The 24,501-nt window shown below is 50.1% G+C and overlaps 1 protein-coding gene across 2 annotated transcripts in view; it reads right to left on the bottom strand.

The window, feature by feature from the left end:
• FBXO11 (F-box protein 11) overlaps nt 1–24,501 on the bottom strand; it is a 517,411-nt gene that overhangs the window by 352,317 nt on the left and 140,593 nt on the right. For both annotated transcript variants that reach the window (XM_086927768.1, XM_086927769.1), the window contains exons 6-9: nt 5,641–5,724; nt 5,418–5,550; nt 3,978–4,084; nt 3,777–3,888 (exon numbers count right to left, since the gene is read on the bottom strand). In XM_086927768.1, the coding sequence (XP_086783894.1) occupies nt 3,777–3,888; nt 3,978–4,084; nt 5,418–5,550; nt 5,641–5,724 (436 nt within the window). The remainder of the gene's footprint in view (nt 1–3,776; nt 3,889–3,977; nt 4,085–5,417; nt 5,551–5,640; nt 5,725–24,501) is intronic.

The raw sequence follows: 24,501 nt of genomic DNA, 5'->3' as shown, positions 1-24,501 counted from the left end.
CCGGCGCCCCAAACAGTGTCTCCCCATTGAATGGGGTGCTTAGAATGTTGTGCTGTACCTCTGGTTTTAAGCCTGAGATCTCTCTGTGATTCCCAACATCATCAGTCTGCTGGACGTGTCAGCTCCATCAAAGGCTGTTTTGAGGCAAGAATTTGCCACATTTTTCCCCTCCTCCACAAGGTGTGAAGCTCTTTGTTGGTACTCGTCTGGGAGGTGCTTGATCAGCTGTCTGATCTCATCTACAATTTGGTACTGGTGCCTGTTCAACAGGGCGTTTGAGTTTGCCATGTGCATCGCTGCATTTCTTTCGATCTTTCTCCCAGTTAGGTCCATCCTCCTGCTTTCCTTGTCTGGTGTGGCCCTGATGTTGTTGGCACATTTGCCCTTTTCCTCACAATAATGGAGTCCGCTGTAACTGATCCTCGGATGTAGGGAGGATCCTTAGAGGAGTGTTTATATTTCTTCTCGCTCCTAGGCGTGATGGACCTGCATGTTGCTGGTTCCTTGAACGCCTCTTTCCCCTGGGCCATGACAGTCTCATACATGGGGAGGAACTGGCTCCTAGTTTGTGTGGGGAGCAGGGTCTCCAAAAGGAAGTCTGCTTTTGGTTTTTCCTCATCTAGCTTGACTCCATAGGCCGTTGCTGTGTTCCTGATGACCATATTGTAGACCCCAATGTCATCTGGCGGCGAAAGCCTCGAAGGGTACGTGTCCACGGCCTCTTTTGGGCTTTCGGTGTAGAGGTCCTGCCACTCCAGGTCCTGTGTTCCCGAGGATGCAGAGTCGAGGGTCATCCGCTGATCATTGTCGCCCTCCTCCTCGTAGTAGAAGGCTTCTTCCTCTGGATGGTCCTGGGTCTCTGGACTTTTCGGCGGCCCTTCGGCGTCAACGTCCGCCTCTTCTTCTATTTCAACGATCACCGTCTTCGGCTTTGACGGAATCGCGAACCTCTTCATCTTTTCGTCGAACTCCTTCTTTCTTTCTTTGCAGGATGTTATCCAAATCAGATTCGAGCCATCTCTTCTTTCCCTCCAGTTCGGCGGCCTGTTCGGAGTCGAAGGGTTCGGCTGATCTCTTCGACGTATTCGTCTACGTCAAAATGACCTTCAGGTCCTTTGTTGACGCCAAAGCGACCTTCGGGCCCTTCTCCTTTGAAGGCGATCGTTCCTTTTCGGGGACGTGCTTCAACAACCTTGGCTTTTCGCCGGTCTTCGCCACCTAGGAGTCCTTTTCGAAGGATCCGCTGGGCTGATTGTCCTTGGATGCAACTGTGGCCGTCGAGATTTTCAGCGCTAGTGCTCCCTTCGAGGACTTAGACTCTGTTTCTCAAAAGTCTGACTCAGACTTTCGAGGGTCTGTCGTGGGCTTAGGGGTCGTCGACTCTCCTACCTCTTTAGAAGTCTTCTTATCGGTCTCTAGGACCGTGTAGTTGTCGTCCTCTCCGGCGACGTTGTCCTCCTCGTCGATCGAGAGCCCCAGGTCCCGAAGCGACGGCGGTTGTCCCTTGCCTTGCATGTTGTAGTTGGCTCTTCTCTGTCGCTCTCTAACCTGGAGAGTCTGGATGTGTTGCAGTCCTTGCTCTCGTGGTCGACCGGTAGGCAGAGGTTACAAACCAGGTGCTGGTCCTTCTGCGCGTATTTGTGGTGGCAGTTATGGCAGAATTTAAAAGGTGTCTTGTCCATTTCTTGCGCTCATGGGGCTCCCTGTGTGCGCATTCTCCGTTGGACGTCGAAGTTCTCCTTCTTCGTAATCCCGGCTCGATGGTGTTGTTCCTTGTCGTCTTCTCAGTCTTTTTCGTGCAAAATTAGACTTTTCTGTGTGTTCTTTCCTCCAAAACTCTGGAGCCTCTCGGGAACGATCCAGACCCAACGGCGGAAAAAAGAATCTGAAGATGGTGCCAAAGGTGGGAGCTTCCGCAGGAAGCGTGCCGACGTCACAGGAAGTACACCAAAAGGTGGGACGTAGACGCCCACCTGGGCTACGGAAAAAAAAAAAAAAATAAGATTCCGGACCCAACCACTAGACCGCCGAATAATGCACAGCATAGTGAATCCAGAAAGATTCACGCTGCAAAACATCCGTTAACGCCGCATTGAAAGGAAGAAGAGGTGCCATAGAACTTGCCGCCTGCTTAAGAACTTCAGTTGGTTTTGAGAGTGACCGTAGGCAATTCAAGGTCAAGGGCCTCAGCTGCTCTACGGAGCACCACAGTATATGCAGCGCCCTCCTCCATGACAGCAGGAGGAGACAGAAAACCAGGCTCACAGGAGAGATCAAGGCCCCCTGCATCCTCCGACTCCTCCGCCCACTCCTGTTCAGACTCGCACTGCTGTGCAAGAGGGTCTTTAGACCCCTCCCAGTCGTCCCCCTCCTCCACCGCCCGAGGCAGAGGCTGCTGCGGCGGGGGAGGGACAAGGGAATACAAATGGTCCAACGGCGGCGGTCGGCTCCGATTCGGCTCCATTTCCCATTTAGGGTCCCAACCTAGAGCTGCCGGCAGAGGACCAGATGCCGCCAGAGCCGGAGCCGCCGGCAGCATGCAAGGGCCCTCAGCTGGGACCGCGTGGGCCCGAAAACGTAACGGCAGGAGCCCAAGGCCTGAAAAGGCGGTCTATAGCAGCAAAAAATTCTTGCACCTGGGCAGGAGTCGCCGACGGCCGGATAAGGTGGGTAGGCCACGGGACTCACAGACTCCAACGAGCCACGGGGGAAGTACCCCCAGCCCCCTCGTCCGGAGACAGATGGGGGTACGTCGGAGAGCGCAAACGCTTCTTCGACTTTTGCTTGGGACATCTCTTACCCGATTCAGAGTGTGAAGACTTCGACCCAGAGTAGCGATGGTGATGGCTACGCGGTATGTCCCTCAATCGACCCTTGGACCTCGAACGGCGGAGAGACGACTGCTGGGCCTCCAGCAGCTTTCGGGACCGCCCCCACAAAGCCTTCGGAGCCATGGCCAGACAGTCGGAGCATGACTGGGGGTCATGGTCGCACTCCAGACAGTGAGACAGACGCCATGGGGGTCGGCCACCGACATCATACACCAACAGGCCCCGCAGGATTTAAACCCAGGCATCCCTACGCGGCACCAGGAGTCAAAGACTCAAAAGAACTATAGACAAAAGTCTCAAAAAAGTTAAGTCAAACAGTGACTAGGGTACGTGCTCTAACCGGATCTGCGCTTGCTGGCGCGGAAAAAGAACTGACGTCAGTGGGCATGAGTGGCGCCTTAGTAGTCTCTGTGATATCATCTTGGCGCTTACGGTGCCAGTGACGGATGCAGAGCAGCACAACGCCACCTACCGACGCGCAGGGGTACTGCAGACGAAAAACTTACCGGATCCAGTCTGACGCCTGGGGATATTCTAAGGTAATGAATCTATCACGAACGTGTCTCTTTCAGATATTGCCTAAGAGAGTACTTATTGGTACGTGGCCATGACTTCTGTAACATCACAGACAGGTTAGCCAGTTTCACCAAAGGTTTCGATCAATACTTGTCAAAAGCATGACCTAGTCCCATTACTAATCTGATGGTAATTTCTTTACAGTACCAAAGAGATCATAAAAGTCATAACCTTGTAACAATAAGCAGACAATTAGGTGCATTCCATACATACATACATAATATGCTTCTACAAAATACTGCATTCTCTTTCATTATTTAGAGAACGGTGACGCTACCGTTCAGCTACGTCTGCTACACAAATAACACATACAGAATGACACTACAATGTGACCTATTAAATTGCGTTTCAATTGGTAAAAACACTGACCTGTACATGTACTTCGAATGATACAATGATTTATTATTGGACTGCAGTTTACTGTAATTTCTAAGCAGTGGTGTGCATTGTGATGCTGGGCAGACTTATCATCAGGGTTGAACTGAAAAGAAAAAAAATAATTGTACTAAATAAAAAAGGAAAAAGATTATATCCACTTTTATGATTCACTAAAAAAGCAGTGTTTCTTACCCTTATAGTCATATACCCAACATAAGCATCCTCAGACCCTTCCATAAAAACAAAGGTGGAGTCTCTAGTATTCTCAATTATGACTTTGTCTGCCACTTTACCCGGGGCTGCAAGAAACAAAATACAAATTTTATTATTATAGACTAATAAAAGGCAAAAACATGCACACAAACAATTTTTCTATTAAGTTATAGACCAATAAATGTAGCTACACCCGGGTTAGCACACAAGCAGGATGACTAGAGCTGCTTCTTACAAATCAACACTACAAACATCTTCAACTTCTTATTTATAACCACCAATAAATAATTAGCAGCAGTTCTGAAGGAGAAGGATCATTGTTTACAAGTTCCACTCCCTCTTGTACTGCCTCGAAAAGTTCCTTAATATACTTCCGCCATTTCCCATTTGTAAAGACTGACAGGAGTTCAAAATACTTGCAGGGTATAGAGGAGAGGAGTGCTTCTGTTGGTGTTCACAGCAAATTCCTGCAGTAACCCAGAGATTATTTTTTGTGTATAGTGAGGGGGAGCGGATTGAGTGTACTGAGTATCAAGGAGTTAACTTCTACGCAAGGCAGAGAATTTCAACACACTATGCATGTCTTTATAAGTGAAGCTTCAAACACCTGCTGAAAGAAAGAAATTATGTGGTGGAGGAGGAAGAACAAAGGTATACATTAATACTTTGCTACTGCCATCATCATTCCTCATCATCTCTTAATTTTTTTCTCCTTATGCAGCCCTCTTATCTTTTACTTCATATCAAGTGACGTGTGTTCAGTTTACTTCCCTGGGAGGTGCAGACTTGATCTTCCATCTCTACTAACAACAGGGACGATTCCAATTACTAACATTACCGGCACTAACAGACCAGATATTTTATTTCTGCCACTGGGGTCATGAAGAAGCAGGGTTGCCATACCCGTTTATACCTTCTTGGTTTGTACTCTAATCTTCCCCCATTGAGTTTGACAATCATGCAAGAAGCTGTATTTCCTTATACTCGGATGTCTCCGTAACATATTGAGAGTGCCTCCTTTATGAGGGATGGTGGCTTCTATCCCCCTCACCTAGGTTGTAGGACTGGCAGTGTTACAGTTAGACTGTTGACTGGGGCAGAGGCCATTTTACTAGTAACTATGTGGGGCGACTGCCTACTAACTCCCACCAGTAACGGTTTGTTCAATAATTTTAAGTATTGTGAGTTTCGGTCATCCTATATTTTAGGCTGGGTGTTGGGTGCGCACGTGTAAAAGTGAAAGGTCGAGACTACTTGAACCATGTGTGCATACTGCACAGAAATGGTGGCATGGGAACTGTTCTTGGGGGCCCGGACAGTCAGAAGCTAATGGATCATGTATTCCGTAGGTAAATGTACCACCCGGGCCTTAATTTCACAATACAGCTTTAATCAGACAGTTCCTTCTGTATTTTATACCTGCACCAATCATTGTGATTGGAGATTCAATATATATCCATTCATCGGTATATATTCCAGAGTGCACAAATATAAGCCCATCAAAATGAGCTTCTTGAACTCCGCCAAGAGCATCTTCAATGGTATCGTAATACTACAAGAAAAAGAAAGTTAAGCATTATTACAATAAGAATTACTGGTCCTAATTTATACACCAAGAACTTCATGTAGATATCAAACTTACCAACATATTCTCTCGTCCTTTGTACCGTGCTGGATTACTGTAAAAGTGCTCTGCAAACCCAGGTTTCACATGTGCTCCTTTATACTATAAGAAATGTAAAACAAAAATCAGCCAACCATGACTTAATACACTAATTTCTCCTATCCAACTGAAGCAGCTGAAGTTTTTCGCTGCACAACTATACGTGCAATTTACATACATCATAGCAATTAATGACCTTAGTGGGTCTAGCAGTATTTATTTTAGACTGTTTTTTTTCAATCAACGTGTACCACCATCATGGTTTACAGTACAAGTCTCTGCAAAATTTGAATTCAATAAGTTTCTCAAGCAGCAATGCCAAGCCGAAAAGCCAGCTTTCAAAGATTTGCGTAACATATGGAAAATTAATAAAAACATAAGCAGAAATCAGTAATGAATAATGCCTTTCAGAGGGCCATCGTGCACACAGGGGTTACTGAGCCCTACCGTGGGCGTTGAGGGCTTTTATGACGGATGTCCGGGAGCTCGACCCACTATGGACCCTAAACAACTGGGCCAAATACCCCTTCTGCACTTGACTCTCAGTGGAAGCTTTCGTCAAGCAGTCCAAGAATCCCTTGGTTTTTAAGGGGGAGTAGGGTCTTCGAATATCAGTCAACTAACATGACTCATAACATCCAGGGAACGCTCCCAAGTAGACCTTAACGCAAGAGTCCACCCCAGCTTTTCATAAAATAGTCAAAGGTGTCTTGGCACCGCAGCGAGTTCCCTCTGGGATCGAAAGGCCCGTAACCAGTCTTACCTGCTCCTGCACAGAGGAGGTTTTCAATGTCCCAGCGAGTGCCCCAATCATGGACGCTCACATTGCTCCAGTCCTGTGCAAGGAGTTAGCTGCATGCAGCTTTCTCCTGGGTATCCGCAGCACATTCCAGCAGCGATTTGGGGTGCTATAGTGGTCTTCCAGCATGCAAAGTCTTGCACTCTCCCCACGGGAGCTGGTGGAGGAGTGACTGGATTCGTGTGCTCCTGGTGATACAGCGGTGCACACATTCCTCAGTTTCACTGGGGCAGTTACGCCTCGATCCTCGTTGCTTCATGGTGACCCATGCATCACAACTCACGATTTCTCATGTGAAGGCCTGATCGTTGCAACCACTTAAGTATCAGTAGCCACCCCTGGCACACAGGGTTGGCAAAATTCCACCAGTCAAGACGAAAGACCTCACCACAAGGTAGTCTGTACCAAAGCCTCCCCTCCTGACAATAGAGGCCACGTCACAAATGCCACATGGCTTCACTTGTCCCGCACGGCACTCTGCTCACAGCTATCTTCACGGCCGCTCCCTCCTGGCATACAAGGGGTGCAGACAGGAATCTTCACATGAGCAACAACCCGACCGGTGCAGCAACTGTCTCCTCACACTGGAAGTCCACTCAGCTGGGCTCCCCACTAGACCTCACTCCCTCCAACACTCTCCTCTTCCTCACATGGCACCCTGGTCTGGGCAAGCAGGCAGGTGCTTGTGCTCCAGAGAAGGTGATCTTGGTTTCTCTAGATGTCCCTTCACCCAACAGGGAGACTAGCAGGCCTTGTCCCAGAGTCCTTGTCACAGGAAGACATTTTGTAGAACTTCTTCTCGTCACACAGTCCATCTAGATGCTTGGCAGATTAATTTTATTGGGGTTTCAACCTCCCCTTCTTATAATCCATTTCCAGACATTAGGGTCTGAGTCATTGAAGTTTTATGTAGGTTTTCTACTTTTTTTGAAGTGTACACTTTTCTTTCAATTATTCCTCTTTATATCTGTCACAGCAGGATACTTCAAAGCTGATAGCCCCACAACACAGGTCATAGGAGTGACTAGATTTCACGCTTGGTTGTCAGCCACAATAATATGTGGGGGAATTTTAACAGGGGAACCCTACTCACTGGGAGCCTGGGTAAAGTATTTATACAAAAACAATGGCTCCTATGGGAAATTACTCAATTAATATGGTAATGCTGCTGCACAATGGCAATATAGGTGATTTGAAATCAGACGAAAGGCAAGTAGGTGGTATATACACTGAAGAATATATTTGAATACCAGCCAAAATAATTACTGATTTTGCACATATACACAATATACACATATTATATACACTTATACAATTAGAAAAAAGAGTGAGTTTGTGTCCCAAGTGAATGATTTTAAACAAAAAACACATTATTTACAAAGGTTGATACAAGGAGAAATTAACAAGGGGAATCTAATGTGAATTCGTTTTTGAAAAGAAAGAAAGCGACCTCTTAATTCACTTCAAAATTAATATTTAAATTGACCAATAATGCAGACTTAAAAAAAACGGTCTGCTTCTTTATAGGTTGTCGACGACGTTTCGACCTTGTGTGGATAGAAGGTCTCTTCAGGACTGACTGTATATGGGGCACCTGCAATTTGCTGGTAAATAGGTATATACACGAACAGTGACACCGTGATACAAGTGAAAGGAAGCAACTTACAGAGATCCCAGCCGGGACCCCTGTCGTGACTCAATTCGTGATATTCTTGATTTTAGGTTCGTTTTTTGCAACTTGTCCACTGTTCAAAAATGCCTCTGAGCACGAATTGAGTCACCTATTTACCAGCAAATTGCAGGTGCCCCATATACAGTCAGTCCTGAAGAGACCTTCTATCCACACAAGGTCGAAACGTCGTCGAAAACCTATAAAGAAGCAGACCGTTTTTTTTAAGTCGGCATTATTGGTCAACTTAAATATTAATTTTGAAGTGAATTAAGAGGTCGCTTTCTTTCTTTTCAAAAACGAATTCACATTAGATTCCCCTTGTTAATTTCTCCTTGTATCAACCTTTGTAAATAATGTGTTTTTTGTTTAAAATCATTCACTTGGGACACAAACTCACTCTTTTCTAATTGTATAAGTGTAAATAATATGTGTATATTGTGTATATGTGCAAAATCAGTAATTATTTTGGCTGGTATTCAAATATATTCTTCAGTGTATATACCACCTACTTGCCTTTCGTCTGATTTCAAATCACCTATATTGCAATTGTGCAGCAGCATTACCATATTAATTGAGTAATTTCCCATAGGAGCCATTGTTTTTGTATAAACAATAATATGTGCATCAAAAGGTTCATCCTGGGCTTCCAGTCCTATTTTTTATGATTCCCTTATCAGCCCAGCGTTCTTCCTGGGATTTATCCAAGCCCCTTCCTTGCAATCTGTCACTGAATCAAAGACGAATATGCTACTTACCAGTATGCATCTGTTCTTGGCATGTAGGGCTGCTGACATTCATATCTGTGCATAGATCGCCACCTAGTGTTGGGTCCGGATGATTGCACATTGTTGTCCTGGAAGAGTCTTCGAAGTATCACGAGATAGGTGGCTCCTCCCCTGGACTACAGTGCGCATGGGCATCCTCTCCATCCTCAGATTGTTTTTCGCTATTGTGGCAGAGATGGAGTGTAATACAGTGAGTGATGTGCATGCTACATAGTAATTCTGAATGCTACAGCTGCTACAGGCGCCGGGGAGGAGGGTGGGCGATATGAATGTCAGCAGCCCTACATGCCAAGAACAGATGCATACTGGTAAGTAGCATATTCGGTTCGAGGCATGTGGGCTGCTGAATTCATATCTGTGCATAGATTACATAGCAGTCCCTCCTGTTAGCGGGGGCTGCCCGTGCCAGCTGCAGCAGTCTGAAAAAGAGTTTTGAGAACAGCCTGTCCTACAGCTGCCTGCTGTTTAGAATGCACATCTACGCAGTAGTGTTTCGTAAATGTGTGTGTGGTGGACCACGTGGCTGCCTTACATATCTCTTCTAAAGTAATATTCCCCAGGAAAGCCATGGACGCTCCTAACTTACGTGTGGAGTGAGCTCTTGGTGGAATGGTTAGTGTGCGTTTAGCCTTAGCATAGCAAATCTGTATACACTTAACGATCCACCGGGCTATCCCTGCTTTGGAAATGGGGTTGCCTTTGTGTTGTGGAGAAAAGGCAACAAAAAGCGGATTTGTTTTTCTGAAATCCTTTGTTCTGTCTATATAGTACATTAGAGCCCTTTTGACATCTAACGTGTGTAGGGATCTCTCCGCGACATTTTCTGGATTAGGAAAGAAAACAGGCAGTTCTATGGTCTGGTTCATGTGGAACTGCGAAATCACCTTAGGCATAAAGGTAGGGTTGGTGCGTAATACGACCCTATTTGCGTGGACCTGTATGAATGGCTCTTGAATGGTTAGTGCCTGGAGTTCACTAACTCTCCTTAGTGAGGTAATGGCTACTAGGAAAGCAACTTTCCAGGTCAGAAATTGAATCTCACAAGAGTGTAGAGGTTCAAAAGTTGGTCCCATCAATCTGGTGAGGACCACATTCAGGTTCCAGACTGGTGACGGTGGGTGTCTGGGAGGGATCACTCTTAAGTCCTTCCAGAAAAACTTTAATGGCCGGCACTCTGAATAGTGAGAGGTGCTGCCTGTTCTGAAGATAGGCTGCTATGGCGGATAAATGTATACGAATGGAACTGTACGCTAGATTACATCTGTATAAATGCAACAAATAACAGATAATGTTCTGAATAGATGCATCCAGTGGGTTAATGTCATTGTTGGTACAATATATGACAAACCTTTTCCATTTAGCCGCATAGCATGCTCTGGTTGTGGGCCATCTTGCCTCCTTGATGATATTCATACATTCTGGCGGCAAGTTGAGGTAGCCAAATTCTAGGACTTCAGGAGCCAGATCGCCAGGTTGAGCTGTTGCGGATCTGGATGCTAAATGTCGCCATGGCTCTGCGTCAAAAGCCTGGGTGTGAGGCGTAGCCTTTGATTCGGTACCACGGATAGTTCTAGAAATGTGGTGTACCATGGTTGGCGTGCCCACATTGGAGCAACCAGGATGAGCGTCATCGAGTGTTGCCGTAGTTTGCGCGCCACCAGCGGTATCAAAGATGCTGGGGGGAAAGCGTAGGCAAATTTGCCTGACCAGTTCATCCATATCGCATTGCCCTGCGACTGTGGATGTGGGAACCTGCTTGCGAAGCTTTGGCATTTTGCGTTTTCCCTTGTGGCGAACAGGTCTATCTGTGGATGACCCCACTGCTGGAAGTACGGTTGGAGCACTCATGGATTTATCTCACAATCGTGCATCTGGTGGCTGTGTCTGCTGAGCAGATCCACCATCTGGTTGTCCTTGCCCGGGAGGTGTTCCGCCATAAGGAAGATGTTCCTCTGAAAGGCCCACTTCCACATGCTCTGAGCCAGATGAGACAACTGTGGAGAGTGTGTTCCTCCCTGCTTCTGTATGTAGTACATTGCAGTCATGTTGTCCGTCCGGATCAACACGACCTTGTTGCACAAGTGTACCTTGAAAGCATTCATCGCCATGAAGATTGCCATCAGTTCCAGAAGGTTGATGTGAGTCTTCTTTTGCTGTGCTGTCCACAGGCCCTGCACTGTGTAGTGGAGTACATGAGCTCCCCATCCCTGGAGAGACGCGTCCGCCGTCAGTACAATTTGTGGCACAGGCTCTTGGAACGGTCGGCCCTTGCAAAGGTTTTGTGGGCTCCACCAATGCAGAGAGTTGAATGCCCGTCCGCTCACCAACACTAGGTCTTTTAACTGTCCTTGAGCCCGATTCCACTGACGTGCTAAGCACTCCTGAAGCGGACGCATGTGTAATCTCGCGTGCGGGACTATGAAAATGCAGGAGGCCATCATGCCCATCAACTGCATGAACATTTTCGCTGGAAGCGAGTGTTGAGGTCTGAATTTTTGGATCAGCAATTGCATGTTGTTTATTCTCGCTGAATTTGGCTGAGCTTCGGCTGCCAGAGTGTTTATTGTCACGCCCAAGTACTGTCGCACGTGGGCGGGCTGAAGATGTGACTTTGGATAATTCAGTGAGAATCCCAGACTGTGAAGAAGATGAATTTTGTGGGACATGTGGCTGGCACACTGCTGGGCCGTCTTTGCTTGAATAAGCCAGTCGTCCAGATAAGGGTAGACCTGTATGTGCCGTCTCCTGAGGTGTGCTGCTACTGTTGCCAGGCACTTCGTGAACACCTTGGGTGCCGTCGTTACTCCGAAAGGGAGGACTTTTAACTGATAATGTTGATGTTGAATAGTGAACCTGAGATACTGTCTGTGTGATGGGTGTATGGGTATATGGAAATACGCATCTTTTAGATCCAGTGTTGCGAGGAAGTCTCCCTGACTGAGTAGCAGCAGAACCTGCTGTAAGGTGAGCATATGAAAATGCTCTGACAGAATGTAACTGTTTAGAGGCCTGAGGTCCAGTGTAGGTCTGAGAGACCCGTCCTTTTTGGGTATTAGAAAGTACAGAGAGTACACCCCTGACCCTTGGTCTTCTACAGGCACGAGCTCTATGGCCCCTTTTTGCAGCATGCTGACGACCTCCTGCTGCAATAAGTGTAAGTGCTCTGCGGACATAGGACGGTGTCTTGGTGGGATGTTGGGTGGAGTGGACGTTAATTCCAGAGAATACCCGTACTGTACAATGTCTCTCACCCACCTGGCTGTGGTGATGGATTTCCAGACTGGCAGGAACTGTTGTAGTCTCCCCCGACAGGTGTTTTTTGGTCGGGGGGCAGTGACAGGGAGTCACTGTTTGGTATTGGCAGAGGATCTGGAACTGTTGTTTCCTCTGCCTCTGCCCTTGATGTTGTTTCCACTATATCCACCCGGTTGTTCTTATTGTAGGTGGATTGTGTACCTCCCTTATTGTATTGTGTCCGTTGTGTTGACTGACCTCTTGAGGGGCCCCTAGTATTGGAGCGACGAAAGGAGCCACCCCGAAACTGCTGTGACTGTAGAGCCCCCATAGACTTTGCAGTCTCAGTGTCTTTTTTAAATTTTTCAAGGGTGGTGTCAACCTCAGGTCCGAATAAGAAGTCTGGGGTTAACTGGCTGATTGAGGATATAAGTTTGAATTTCAGGTTTGAATCCTGAAATTCTCAACCAGGCGTGTCTCCTTAACATAACGCTAGTGTTGATGGCCCTAGCCGCAGTGTCAGCTGCGTCTAGAGCGCACTTGATGGAAGCATTGGTTATCAGTTTCCCCTCCTGGATGAGTAGTTCTGCCCCCTCCTTGTACTGATCAGGTAGGTGTTGCAACAGTGTCTCAAGGGTATCATAATGTGACCTGTCATAACTGGCCAAGAGTGCCTGAGTGTTGGCAATGCGCCAGACGTTAGCCGCCTGCGCAGCTACTCTTTTTCCTGAAGTTTCCATAACTTTTGACTCTTTGTCCGGAGGAGGAGCATCACCTGTAGTCTGGGAGTTTGCTCTCTTACGTGCATTAGAAACAACCAATGAGTCCAATGGCAACTGTCCCCTTATATAAGGACGGTCCACAGGGGAAGGCCTATATTTCTTCTCAATCCTTGGGTTTAACACCCTGGCCCTAGTGGTGTCTTTAAAAATGTCACTAGCATGCTTGAGGACCCCTTTGAGCATGGGTAGGGTTTTGACTGCCTTTCGGAAGTGGAAAAAGTGTCGACCAGAAAGTCTTCATCCACAGGGTCAGCATGTAGCTCAACGTCATGATTACTGGCTGCCCTTTCAATAAGGGCGTTAAAGGCAGTTGTGTCCTCAGTAGGAGACGTCTTCACACTGTACACATGAGTGTCCGGGCCAGTCTGCGGATCCCTTGAGTCAGCAGGGTCTGTCCATTGTTGATCTTGATCATCAGGATCAGTGTCCACATGATAGAGGTCATCCTCATGTTCGTTATCCCCTGCCTCCACATCTGAGTATGTTGGGGAAAAATTATGAGGTTCCTGTCCATAGTGATGGAGGAGTTCCACAAGAGCTGGAGAAGTTGTAGAAACTCTCTTCTTCTTCAAGAGAATCTTATATGATTCCATGGGAGTTTCTGGCATTAATTTTCTTTTGTATATGGACAGCCTACCAGTTTCCGAATCGGTGAATTGTCTCGGCTCCTGGTCTTCAGGCTCTTCTGCAGCCTCCATTTCCGTCGACACATGTTTAGTGGCGCCGATAGATTGTTTCGGCTCGAACATCTTCGGACGCACCGAGGGTGGTAACCCGAATTTGATAGGTGTCGACGCGGTCTGAACTAGTCCGACCAGCTTCGGCTTCGGGGCCTTCTTCGGTCCGACCGATGTAGCCTTATCCTTGATGCGTTGGAGCGACTCCGACACTTCTTTGACTATGAACGGACTGGGGCGCGTCGACTCGACAGGGTCCTTGGAGCCAGTCTTCGACTTATCCGTAGGCCTCGACCGAGGATCGATCCAGTCTTTCGGTTCGAGCCTTTTGTGCGAATCGACTCCCTTCGGCGTCGGCCTTGGTGGTTCGACGGCCTTGACCTTGGTCTTCTGTGCCCCAACCATCGGCTCGATGACCTTCTTGAGCTTTCCGGCATCGACGGCCATTTTCTTTTCTTCGGCTCCGAGGGGTTTGAGGCCTTGGAGCCGACTCGAGTCACTTGCACTTTCGGTTTCGGCAAAGATGCTGTCGGTTTCGATTTCTTTGTATCGACCGATGGCTGTTTCGAAACCGAAGGCTCTTTAGTAATGTTCGAAGCCGGGCCTTTATGCGGGGTTGTTGAACGAGATTGTAGATCTTGGGTAAGGCCTAGTGGCGATCCCTCGACCTGAGCCTTATTGAGTTCGTCATCTTCGGCCCCCGTATAGCCGCTGTGGCCTAGCTCTTCGCCCGAGCTATCTTCTACGGCCCCAAGGGCCTTCACGTCGTCTCCTACCTCATCAACGACGTTTTCGTCTTTGTCCTGCGCCTCCTAGTCTTCGGCGTCATACTCGGAGTCACGGCCTGAAGCCAGATCGGAGCAGTGTTCCTGATCCTCCAGATAAACGACCTCTTTGTCTTCGGTCCCAAAGATGTTAACGGGAACAGGCGCTGACTTCTTTGACTCCAATCGAGCCGCGCGTCGAATCTTGAGAGTTTTCGTCGACCTGAACCGGGCACATGCCATACAGTTGGCTTCGTTGTGGTCTGGGGACAGGCACTTGTTGCACACCAAGTGGACATCGATGTGCGGGTATTTTGCATTGCAAAGGGGACACCTCTTGAATGAACGTCTTTCCATTTGAGATCAAAGATCGGGTCGAGTATGGAAAGAAAAACCTGTCGAGTCCTCGATGTCCTCTAGAAACAAGGCACCGATACCGAACGAAACGATACCGACGCTATCGAAAGCCTTTTGGCTTTGTTGAAAGTTTTCCTAACTTGAGCTAAGATAGTAACATCCGAACCCAATGGCGGAAAAAAACAATCTGAGGATGGAGAGGATGCCCATGCGCACTGTAGTCCAGGGGAGGAGCCACCTATCTTGTGATACTTCGAAGACTCTTCCAGGACAACAATGTGCAATCATCCGGACCCAACACTAGGCGGCGATCTATGCACAGATATGAATTCAGCAGCCCACATGCCTCGAACGCACCCTTTTGAAGTGTACAGGGGGGAGTGTGTCTCCCTTCCTCCAGTGTGTCCCATCCAGCTCATATAAATGTAGCAATACACATCTGTCTGCGGGCATTATTTCTCTTCGCCTCATGTCTTCACCAGGAAAGCCTGGACTGCACAGTTGCACTCAGTGTACATACACAGCACACATGCTGTCCAGTACGGTCAGGTCCTTGAATTGTGCCACTCCAGGTTAATAATAGTCGAGAGCAACACTCATGGTCCTATATGTCTTATACTGGGTATGTTTATATGAACATTATTATTTACATGGAGAATGTGTTTTTTTCTTAGAACACGAGTCCTCTCCAAACGCAATATTAGGTCGTTCGGAACTCTCATTTACGACCACCTTTGGGCGCAATACTCTCTTGCTAACCTTTAAGGTTCGGCTTACGATGTACGCATACTATTGATAGCCCGGACAATACTTTGAATACGTGGAACCTCTCTCTAACTGTGAGTGTCAAAATATTGTTGCTTTACTTGACTAGATTTATAATTGCGCACGGATTTGAACCCCGTATTTTGGGGTCAATTGTCTTAATAACTTTTACGACATGTAACAACGTGTAGTTATGAGGGGCATTCTCTAATTTTGGATAATGTACTGTTTTTTTACACTGGCTTATAGCATAAGAGTGGATGCCGAGGACAGATGAAAGCACGCCCTCTATAACCACATTATAATCTACTTTAGACATATGGTGAGCGAGTCCATGATATGTCTCTCTTCTTTATAATTCCCTTGTTCCTTCTTCTTGTGACTCTTATCTAATGGTTTCAAATGGGACACTCACCACTCTTTTCTCTGAATCTCACGATTGTGGTTTGTTTTCTCTTCACAATTAGGTGTTGTTTGGGAATATGAGGCTCTCACCTTCTTTTTTGGTATTTTTTCACGACCCTATTGGATAATCACACTTGTTTGACAAATTGTGCTTTCTCTTTTAGAATTAACCTCCTGGCATATTCTATCTTATCTTCTCTTACTACTCTCGAATAGTTCGAAATGGGAAACAATTTGAGTTTCCAAGAATACTATATGTTTATAATGGGTACATGAACCACAATTTTTAACTATGATTTTCTTTGATGAAGTCTTTTTATTAGGTGCCTTATGGACCTTATTTATTGAGCTTTATATAGGTCACTGTACGAATAGCAAATAGCCTTGACCTTATCCTAGTCCACTTTGTATTTGTATGGATTGTTCTGTATATTTAACTATGTGGTGTTATTGATGTTGATTTGAATTGTGATGATTTCTATTATAACATTTACAGCCCTGACGAAGTCGTTTGGTCACCAGACCTAGACGAAACACGTGTTGGCAGCGGCTAATGTATGTTCTCTTGGTGAAGACTGGATTTGCTTAAGAATTGGAGAATAAATGAAGTTAAAATGAAGATACTCTGGGGCGTGGCTTGGCGGGCGAAGATGGCGGTCGCAGCCTTGTAGAGCTCCCGCCGGCCCGGACTTAATTCGATCATTTATCCTGACCCCCGAGCCCACTGTTGGTACCCAGTGATTGCTTTCGATCTGGTGAAGTCTCCTGTCTACTTTGGTGTGTCGATCCTGCACTTCTTCCCTTCCTGCGATCGGAGGGAGGCGGCGGCGAAGTGCGGCCTGGTGGCCGGCCGGAGACCGGGGTCCTCGAGTTTCGCGACGCCTGGTGGCAGTTGCGATCTGGCGGGTGTGGGTGGCATCCGCTACGCCGCCATTGGATCATCTCATTGGCCGCGATCGTCTGGAAGATCGAGACGGTGCCAACAGCTCCTACCCATCGGCTCTCCCCCTGTGTGACCAACGAGCGGAGGCGGTGAGGCATGGCCCCGCGACAGTCTGGAGACGGAGTTCCTTGAGCCCCGAGGCGGCCGGTGAAGGACTGGCGGACGGTAGTGGCATCCGATCTGCCCCCCCTGGCCCGGCCCGTTGGTTGCGGCTGCCCACAAACCACGGGCCCACAGCTTCCTCCTCTTGTACTTTGGACAGCCGCTTGTGGGGACGGGTGCGGGTGCGGCCTGTCCCGCCGGGGTGACGCCGGGACCTCGATTTTCGCGACGCCCGATCACGGTGGCCGGCCCGCACTCCTCTCTGGGGCCTCATCTGGGCCGTCCCGCTCAGGACTTGTGACGGTGCCCGAAGGTTCGGGGGTGGTGTGCCATGACCAGGGACAGAGGAGGTGGCCCGCCTAAGCATGGCCCCATCGATAAATTCACCGGGCCGAGTGGTGGCGCCGGGGCGGCCGGTGGCAGCGGTGGCCCTGGGCCGGACAATGCAGCTATACTGGCGGCCATCACCCAATCCCGAGACATGCTCGATGCCAAGATTGGGGCGGTTGGGGCGGATGTCACGCTCCTGCGCCAGGACCTCCGCAACGCGGTGGAGCGGATCGCTGGGGCTGAGACCCGTATCACGGAGACCGAGGCGGACATTAGTGGCCTAAAGAAGCGACTGGCGGAGGTGGAGAGCATCCAAAAGACACTGGCGGCCCGCGTGGAAGATGCAGAAGGGCGCGCGCGGCGCAACAACCTCCGCTTCATTGGCTTTCCGGAGCGGTGCGAGAAGGACAACATGGAGCGGTTCCTAACCGGGTGGCTGGAAAGCTGGCTCCCCGAAGGGGCACTGTCTACGTGCTTCGTGATTGAGAGGGCCCACAGGGCTCTGACCCAGCGGCCGCCGGAGGGTGAGCGCCCACGGCCTATTATCGCCCGCCTGCTGAACTACCATGACCGGGATGTTATCCTGCGGGAGGCGAGGAACAAGGGCTCACTCGCCTTCGAAAATCATACAATCATGATTTTCCCGGACTACACGAAGATGGTGCAGCAACAGAGGCAATCCTTCATGGACGCCAAGGCTAAGCTTAGGGGCCTCAAGCTCCAATACTCGCTCCTGTATCCGGCTCGCCTGCGTGTAATATATCAGTCTCGGACTCATTTCTTCGATTCGCCGGAGGAGGTGTTCCGCTGGACCGATGAGGCGGTGCGACTCAGGCCCCATGCCCAACCGGGGCTGGACCCGGGCAGGTCCCAGGATCGTCGCCGGAGCGGACGGATCGCCCGAACAGGAAGGGCCGCCATCGGAGGTCTCGCTCCAAGAAGAGATCGGCTTCCGCCAGTGCATCGCAATCGGGTGGTGCCAGGGACTCGGAGCACTCCGACGCGGGCAGCTGAACATTGCTAGGTCTGCACGCACTTTGTATGCTGAATACTGAACTGCTCTGCTTTGGCTGGTGAGACTGTTTCATTCTGTCCTTGATGTGCCAGTCGGTTCCCATGTGAAGACTCCAGTTATTGCCATGGGGACGCAGTGGGGCTCGGGGGGTACCGTTTGTGGGCCTCAGACCCTCACGGATGTGAGTGTTGTTGGGGGGGTGGTGTGTGTGTCATTGTGGGGTTGTTGGGATCCATTGGTATGGCGGGCCCTGGGTCCTCTGTTTTGGACCCGGGTCTCTCCATGCCGCGACAGATACTTCAATGTTTTCTGAGGTATTGGGGTGGTGGGTGTGGGGCGTGGGGGGGAGTTCTGGTGTTGCGCTTGTTGGGGGGGTTCTGGGTTGGGAAGGGGGCACTGAGTTTGCGGGCTGGGGGGGTGGGTCCACACATGTCTGAGGCTTTGATTTTTGTCGATTTGCGGGTTGCACCAGGGTGGGAGGGAGGGCTGGATTTTGGACTGTGTATTGACAATGGCTGATACTGCGCTTATGTCTCCTTCAAAGACCCTGCGGGTGGTGACATGGAATGTGCGGGGTATCCTAGATAAGATCAAGCGTGGGGCTGTGCTGCGGTGGGGGAAGAGGGAGATGGTGGATGTACTCCTGCTCCAGGAGACTCATATGCTGGGCTCCAAGGCCCTTAGCCTTCAGAGGTTTGGTTATCAACAGGTTTATCATGCTGGCTTTACGAGGGGATCAAGGGGGGTGGCCATATTGGTACATCGTAGGGTGGCCTATGTTCATGAGAAGCAATGGATTGATCCTCAGGGTAGGTTTGTCTTTATTAAAGGCCTACTGGGTTCCGAGCCGGTGGTCTTTGGAAGTGTTTACGCCCCTCCCCCCCTGCAGTGGGCGTTGTCTGAGCGGCTATTTGCGCTATGGGACGAAATCCCCGAGGTCCTGACCATGGTGGGGGGTGATTGGAATGAGGTCATGGATGTGGGCCTGGACCGCCTGAGGCGCGCACATGTAGTGTCTGACATCCCCCCCGCGGCTGCTCCCACTCGATTGTGTGCGACTGTGCGTAGTCTAGGCTGGGTTGATGTGTGGCGGCATTTTCATCCCGCGGTGCGGGCCTTCACGTATGTATCGGCGGTGCATGGGTCCTTCTCGAGGCTCGACTATCTGTTTGTACCGGGTGCCTGTCTGAGCCGTATCAGGGATGCCGCGATACTCCCCAGAGGCCTCTCGGATCATTCTCCTGTCCTGGCCACCGTGACCCTCCCCTCCAAACGGCAACCCTTTCGCTGGCGTATGTCCGCCTGGCAGCTGCAGCGGCCGGAATACGTGACGCATATACGCGAAGCGATCGATCACTTCTGGCGCGAGAACCTAGTGGGGGGTGTCGATGCCATTGTTGTGTGGGAGGCACTGAAGTCTACGATACGGGGCATTGATATAGCTTGGTGTGCGGCCGCTCGGCGGGAGCGTCGAGTAGCCATTGTGACTGCCGCGGCCCGCGTGGAGGAGCTGGAGCAGCGTGGTCGACTCGGGGGCGACGAGGGCGTCGTGCGACGGCTCCTGCAGGCCCAACAGATGTATGCCTCGGTCCTTTACGAGGAGGCTCGACAGGCGTGGCTCGCCACGCGCAGCAGGGTGTACCAGTGGGGCGATAAGTCCTGCACCATGTTGCATAGGCTTTGCCAGGCGACTTTCCAGCCCCTAGAACTGCCCGGCCTTACGGCGGAGGACGGTTCGGTCATGACCGACCCGGGTCTATTGGCAGCTAGCTTTGCCCGCTACTACGAGACACAGTACGCTCCACGTGACCCCTTGGTGGAGGGCGACATTGCCTCATACTTGGACGACCTACTCCCACAGGCAGTCCCAGATGAGACTAGAACAGCCTTGGAGGCCCCGCTTACATCCGAAGAACTTGGGGAGGCCCTTGGCCAGTTGAATACTGGGAAGGCGCCCGGCCCGAGCGGTTATCCTGCCGAATTTTATAAAAAATTCCACGTCCAGCTGGGACCCCACTTTCGCAACGCTCTGGAGGCAGCGCGGACTAGAGGCGAGCTGCCACCTGACTGGCGTCATGCCGAGATTGTGGTCTTCTTGAAGCCGGGCAGGGCGCCGGACCGGCACGACTCTTACCGGCCGATCTCCCTTCTCAACATCGAGGCCAAGCTTTTGGCGAAAGCCCTGGCGAACCGCCTTCTACCCCACATCGCCGACCTGGTCCACCCTGACCAGGCCGGGTTCATGCCGCGCAGGGCCACCCGGCATAATATCCGGCGGGCACAGGCAGCGATCGACGCCATGGGTGCTGGGGATGAACAGGCCGCACTCCTTCTTGCGGACATGGACCGAGCCTTTGACTCGGTGAGTTGGGCGTATTTGTTCACCTTGCTGGCCCGCCTCAATTTAGGACCTATCTTCTTGTCCTATATTCGTCTCCTATACACCAATGTTACAGCGTCGGTCCGTGTGGCCGGTGCGGTCTCTGGGCGCTTCCAAATCGGACGTGGCACTCGACAGGGTTGCCCGCTGTCCCCCTACCTATTCGCCCTGGCCATGGAGCCCCTGGCGTCGCGGATACGAATGGATGCCCATCTACGTGGCTTTGTCTGGAACGATACCCTAACAGATAGGATTGCACTCTATGCGGACGACGTCCTCCTGTTCCTCACTAATCTGCGGCGCTCGGGTCCCCGAGTTTTGGAGATCATGCGGGGGTTTGGCGAGGTCTCGGGGCTTCACCTTAATCTGTCTAAATCGACCCTGTGGATTCTACATGGCGGAGTGGTTGCTGACCCTTGGGCTGCCGACTTGCGCATAGCGACGGACGGCCTGAAATATCTGGGTGTCTTCCTTTCGACCTCGCGAGCCGTGGCCTGGACACGCAGTGTCCTACCGGTGTGGGAACGGGTCCAGACCAATGTCAAAACATGGTCCAGGATGCCCCTCACAATCTTTGGGAGGTCGGCCATCTTTAAGATGGTGGCGCTACCGAGGCTGTTGTACCAACTCCAAAACTTCCCGCACCCTATTGGCATGGAGTGGTTCCGCCAGGTGAACTCTGTGCTGAGCCGCTTCCTGTGGGATGGCGGTGCGGCCAGGGTGGCCCTGAGGACGTGCTTTCTGTCCACTTACTGTGGTGGCTTGGCCACATCCGACCTCCTCTCCTACTATCAGGCGTCGCACCTGCTTGTCCTCAATGACTGGTGGTACGGGGATAGGAGTGATCCGGCCTATGCCCTGGAGAGACATCTCATGGGAGATCGTACGCTCCACACCATTCTTTATTCGGCCCGTATACGCCGTGGGTTGCCGTCGGTAACTAAAGTGGTCTTTGCAGTGTGGCGGCAGTCTCTGCGCCGCATGGGTTGGTGGGGCAAATTAACAGCTGAAACGCCGCTGTGGCACAATGGCATGCTCCCGGAACTGGCGGCCCTGGCCGGGTTTGAGGGTTGGGAGGCTATTGGAATTACACAACTGGGCCAGGTCGTGTCGGGCGCCACCCTCAAGTCCTTTGAGGATCTCCGTGCGGAGTTCCAGATGCCTCAGTCCCAGTTCTTCCGTTACCTCCAGCTGAGGCATGCCCTTGCCCCGAGCATCGCCGGCCTCGACTCCCTGCCGGAGTTCAGCCCCATTGAGGCGAAAGTGTTTATGGGAGACCTGGGAGACAAGAAGGTCTCTAGGATCTATCAGTCCCTTGTTACCCACTGCTCCTCCACTCTCAGCTCCCTTCGGGAGGCGTGGGAAGTGGACGTGGGCGCCCTGGATGAAGACGATTGGAGGGAGGCGCTGGAGTCCCCGCGCGGTACCGCCGTTGCGGTTCGGCTCCGCCTGATACAGTTCAAGTACCTGCATCGTGCCTATTATACACGTGAACGTCTGTGGAAGGCTGGTTTGATTGCGTCATCGGAGTGCCTGCGCTGTGGGGAAGTGCCTGGCTCCCTGCTACATACGGTGTGGTCGTGTGGTCGCCTGGCTGGATTCTGGAGGGGCGTATGGAGTTGCCTGGCTGAGGTCCTGGGCTGGGATCTTCCTCGAACCCACCGGCTAGGCCTGCTGCATATCATGGAAGGGGTTGGGGGTAACATGTATAAGCGCCATCTGTTGCTTCTGGGCCTGGTCGTGGCCAAGCGTGACCTGGCTCGGGCCTGGAAATCTGTGAGGGCCCCCCCCCTGTCTGCATGGAAGGCTGGGCTGGACTACTTTATGGGCCTTGAAAAACCGGTCTTTGAGGCGCGGGGCTGCCCGCGCAAACACTTCAAGATCTGGAAGCGGTGGGCCGACTACCGTGGCTTGTCCTTGGAACCCCCGGCGGTGCAGGAGGAGGACATTTGATCGCAGTGACATTTCTGGCCCGAATGGCAAAGCCCTGGTTGCATTATACCTGCTTCTACTATGTATATCGTCTTTGTGTTGCCTCTGTACGTGTGTGGTGGGGGGGGGGGGTATTGGGTACGGGTGGGGGTGTAGTTGGGGTCGGGGTGGGCTTTTAGGGCATCTTTAAAGCTGAGCTTCATTGACATTTGCTTCATGGATTACCAAGTATGTCACCATTGCATTGATACTGTTGTGGGGATCTTGGTGTATGAAGATACCACATTCTTAATACTCTTCTGCTCAATAAAATTGGTTGTGAAAAAAATGAAGATACTCTGACTCATGGAATTTAATATTTGGACACAGTTGAATTTTTAGCTCGGGATATACCATTTGTTTTTCAACTTTCTATATTATGCCATGGTGTACTCTTTTCAAGCACACAGCACCTGCACACAAACTCATCATGCACGCGCATGACAACACTCCACCCTTCAAGTATTGTACTTGTAGCAAGCACACATACACACAGCAAGCATATGCTTCCACTGCACATGCACTGCACAGCATTATATCTCTCACTTACTGTACCTCTACCAGGTAAACATATACCCCAGTAAATGCATCTACCATGAATGTACTGCACAGCACTGCACTGTACTCTTCCAAATTACATATACATCCAGGGCAAACTCACCACTCCTGCACTGCGCAGAACTCTATATCGAACTGGTGTAGGCCAAGGGTAAGTTAAGCACACAGCAGCAGAACTTTAAAAAGTTGGATGAGCCTGTAGGCAGGTAAAAAAAACAAGCATTGGCATAGCCAATAGGTATCGCCTTTGGGACCTGCTGCATAACTAAATACTCATGAGGTCCAAAAGGCGAGACCTGTTGGCTAGGCCAGTGCTTGTCATGAAAGTAGGGGCTCATGTAGTGTAGAAGTGGATGCCTCTTTTTATGCAACTGTGCTATCCAAAACGAATATATTTCACTGGCAATTTCTCTCGGTTCGTGCGCGTGCGGCAGACATCACAGCTTAGAAGGTGAGAAGTGATGGCCCCTCTAATACCCAATTCTGCTTTCTGCAGAACATGCATTAACTGTGAAAACACTCTAGCTGAGCGAACCTCTCCCAAATCATGCCCTTTGTGTGCAATTTGGATATCCGAGTGTGTTTTTTCCTGAAATATCTTTTACAAGCAACATTCCCAGGATTACAAAAAAATCCAACGTGTGCCCTAGTGCAAAGTGCAAAAATACTTCTGCAGTTCTACATTCGCACTTCTTTCAATGAAAGTTAATGACCGATTTAGTTCTCCATTGGACTTGTCTGCTGCCTAACAGTGAGCTCCAACTGGCATTTTGCAAACCTGTTCAAATTAGTAATTATGGACAAAACTAGAAGTATAGTGTTGTTTTGGTTCTGACATGTTCTCAATGTTTATTTATTAGTCATCTGCGAGATTAGAAGCATACATTTCTCATGTTTCTAGGCTGTGTTTAAAAGAGGGGAAGAGGTTACAGTGCCTGTATAGTTTGCGTGCCATCTTTTCAGCAAGATGGGCATTTTGTTCTCGGTCCGTAGTTCCTCCACTCTCACAAACGGTATTCAACACACTGGTTTTTCCTCACAATCTCCAGAGCTTTCAGTAATCCCGTTATTTTGCATCTTCAGCGTGCCTTAACGAGGGTTTGCCTTAAAAGTACGGGCAGAGCCTCAGTTTCTCCTCACAAAGCCCTCCTTGCCCCCGCCGAGGGATGAAAAGAAGTGTGTGGGAAGCGGACCCTTCTCGCTGTGCTGCCCGGAACGGTTTCCCATCCCACACCTGGAACAGCTGGGCTCTGCCAAACACGCTCGGGTGGCCTCGTGTCTTGACTTGTGAGGAATGAGAC

Source organism: Lissotriton vulgaris, chromosome 6 (assembly GCF_964263255.1).
Source record: "Lissotriton vulgaris chromosome 6, aLisVul1.2, whole genome shotgun sequence".
Lineage (NCBI taxonomy): Eukaryota > Metazoa > Chordata > Amphibia > Caudata > Salamandridae > Lissotriton > Lissotriton vulgaris.
The sequence above is the reverse complement of the archived record's forward strand: the minus strand, read 5'-3'. Positions and strand labels throughout refer to the sequence as shown.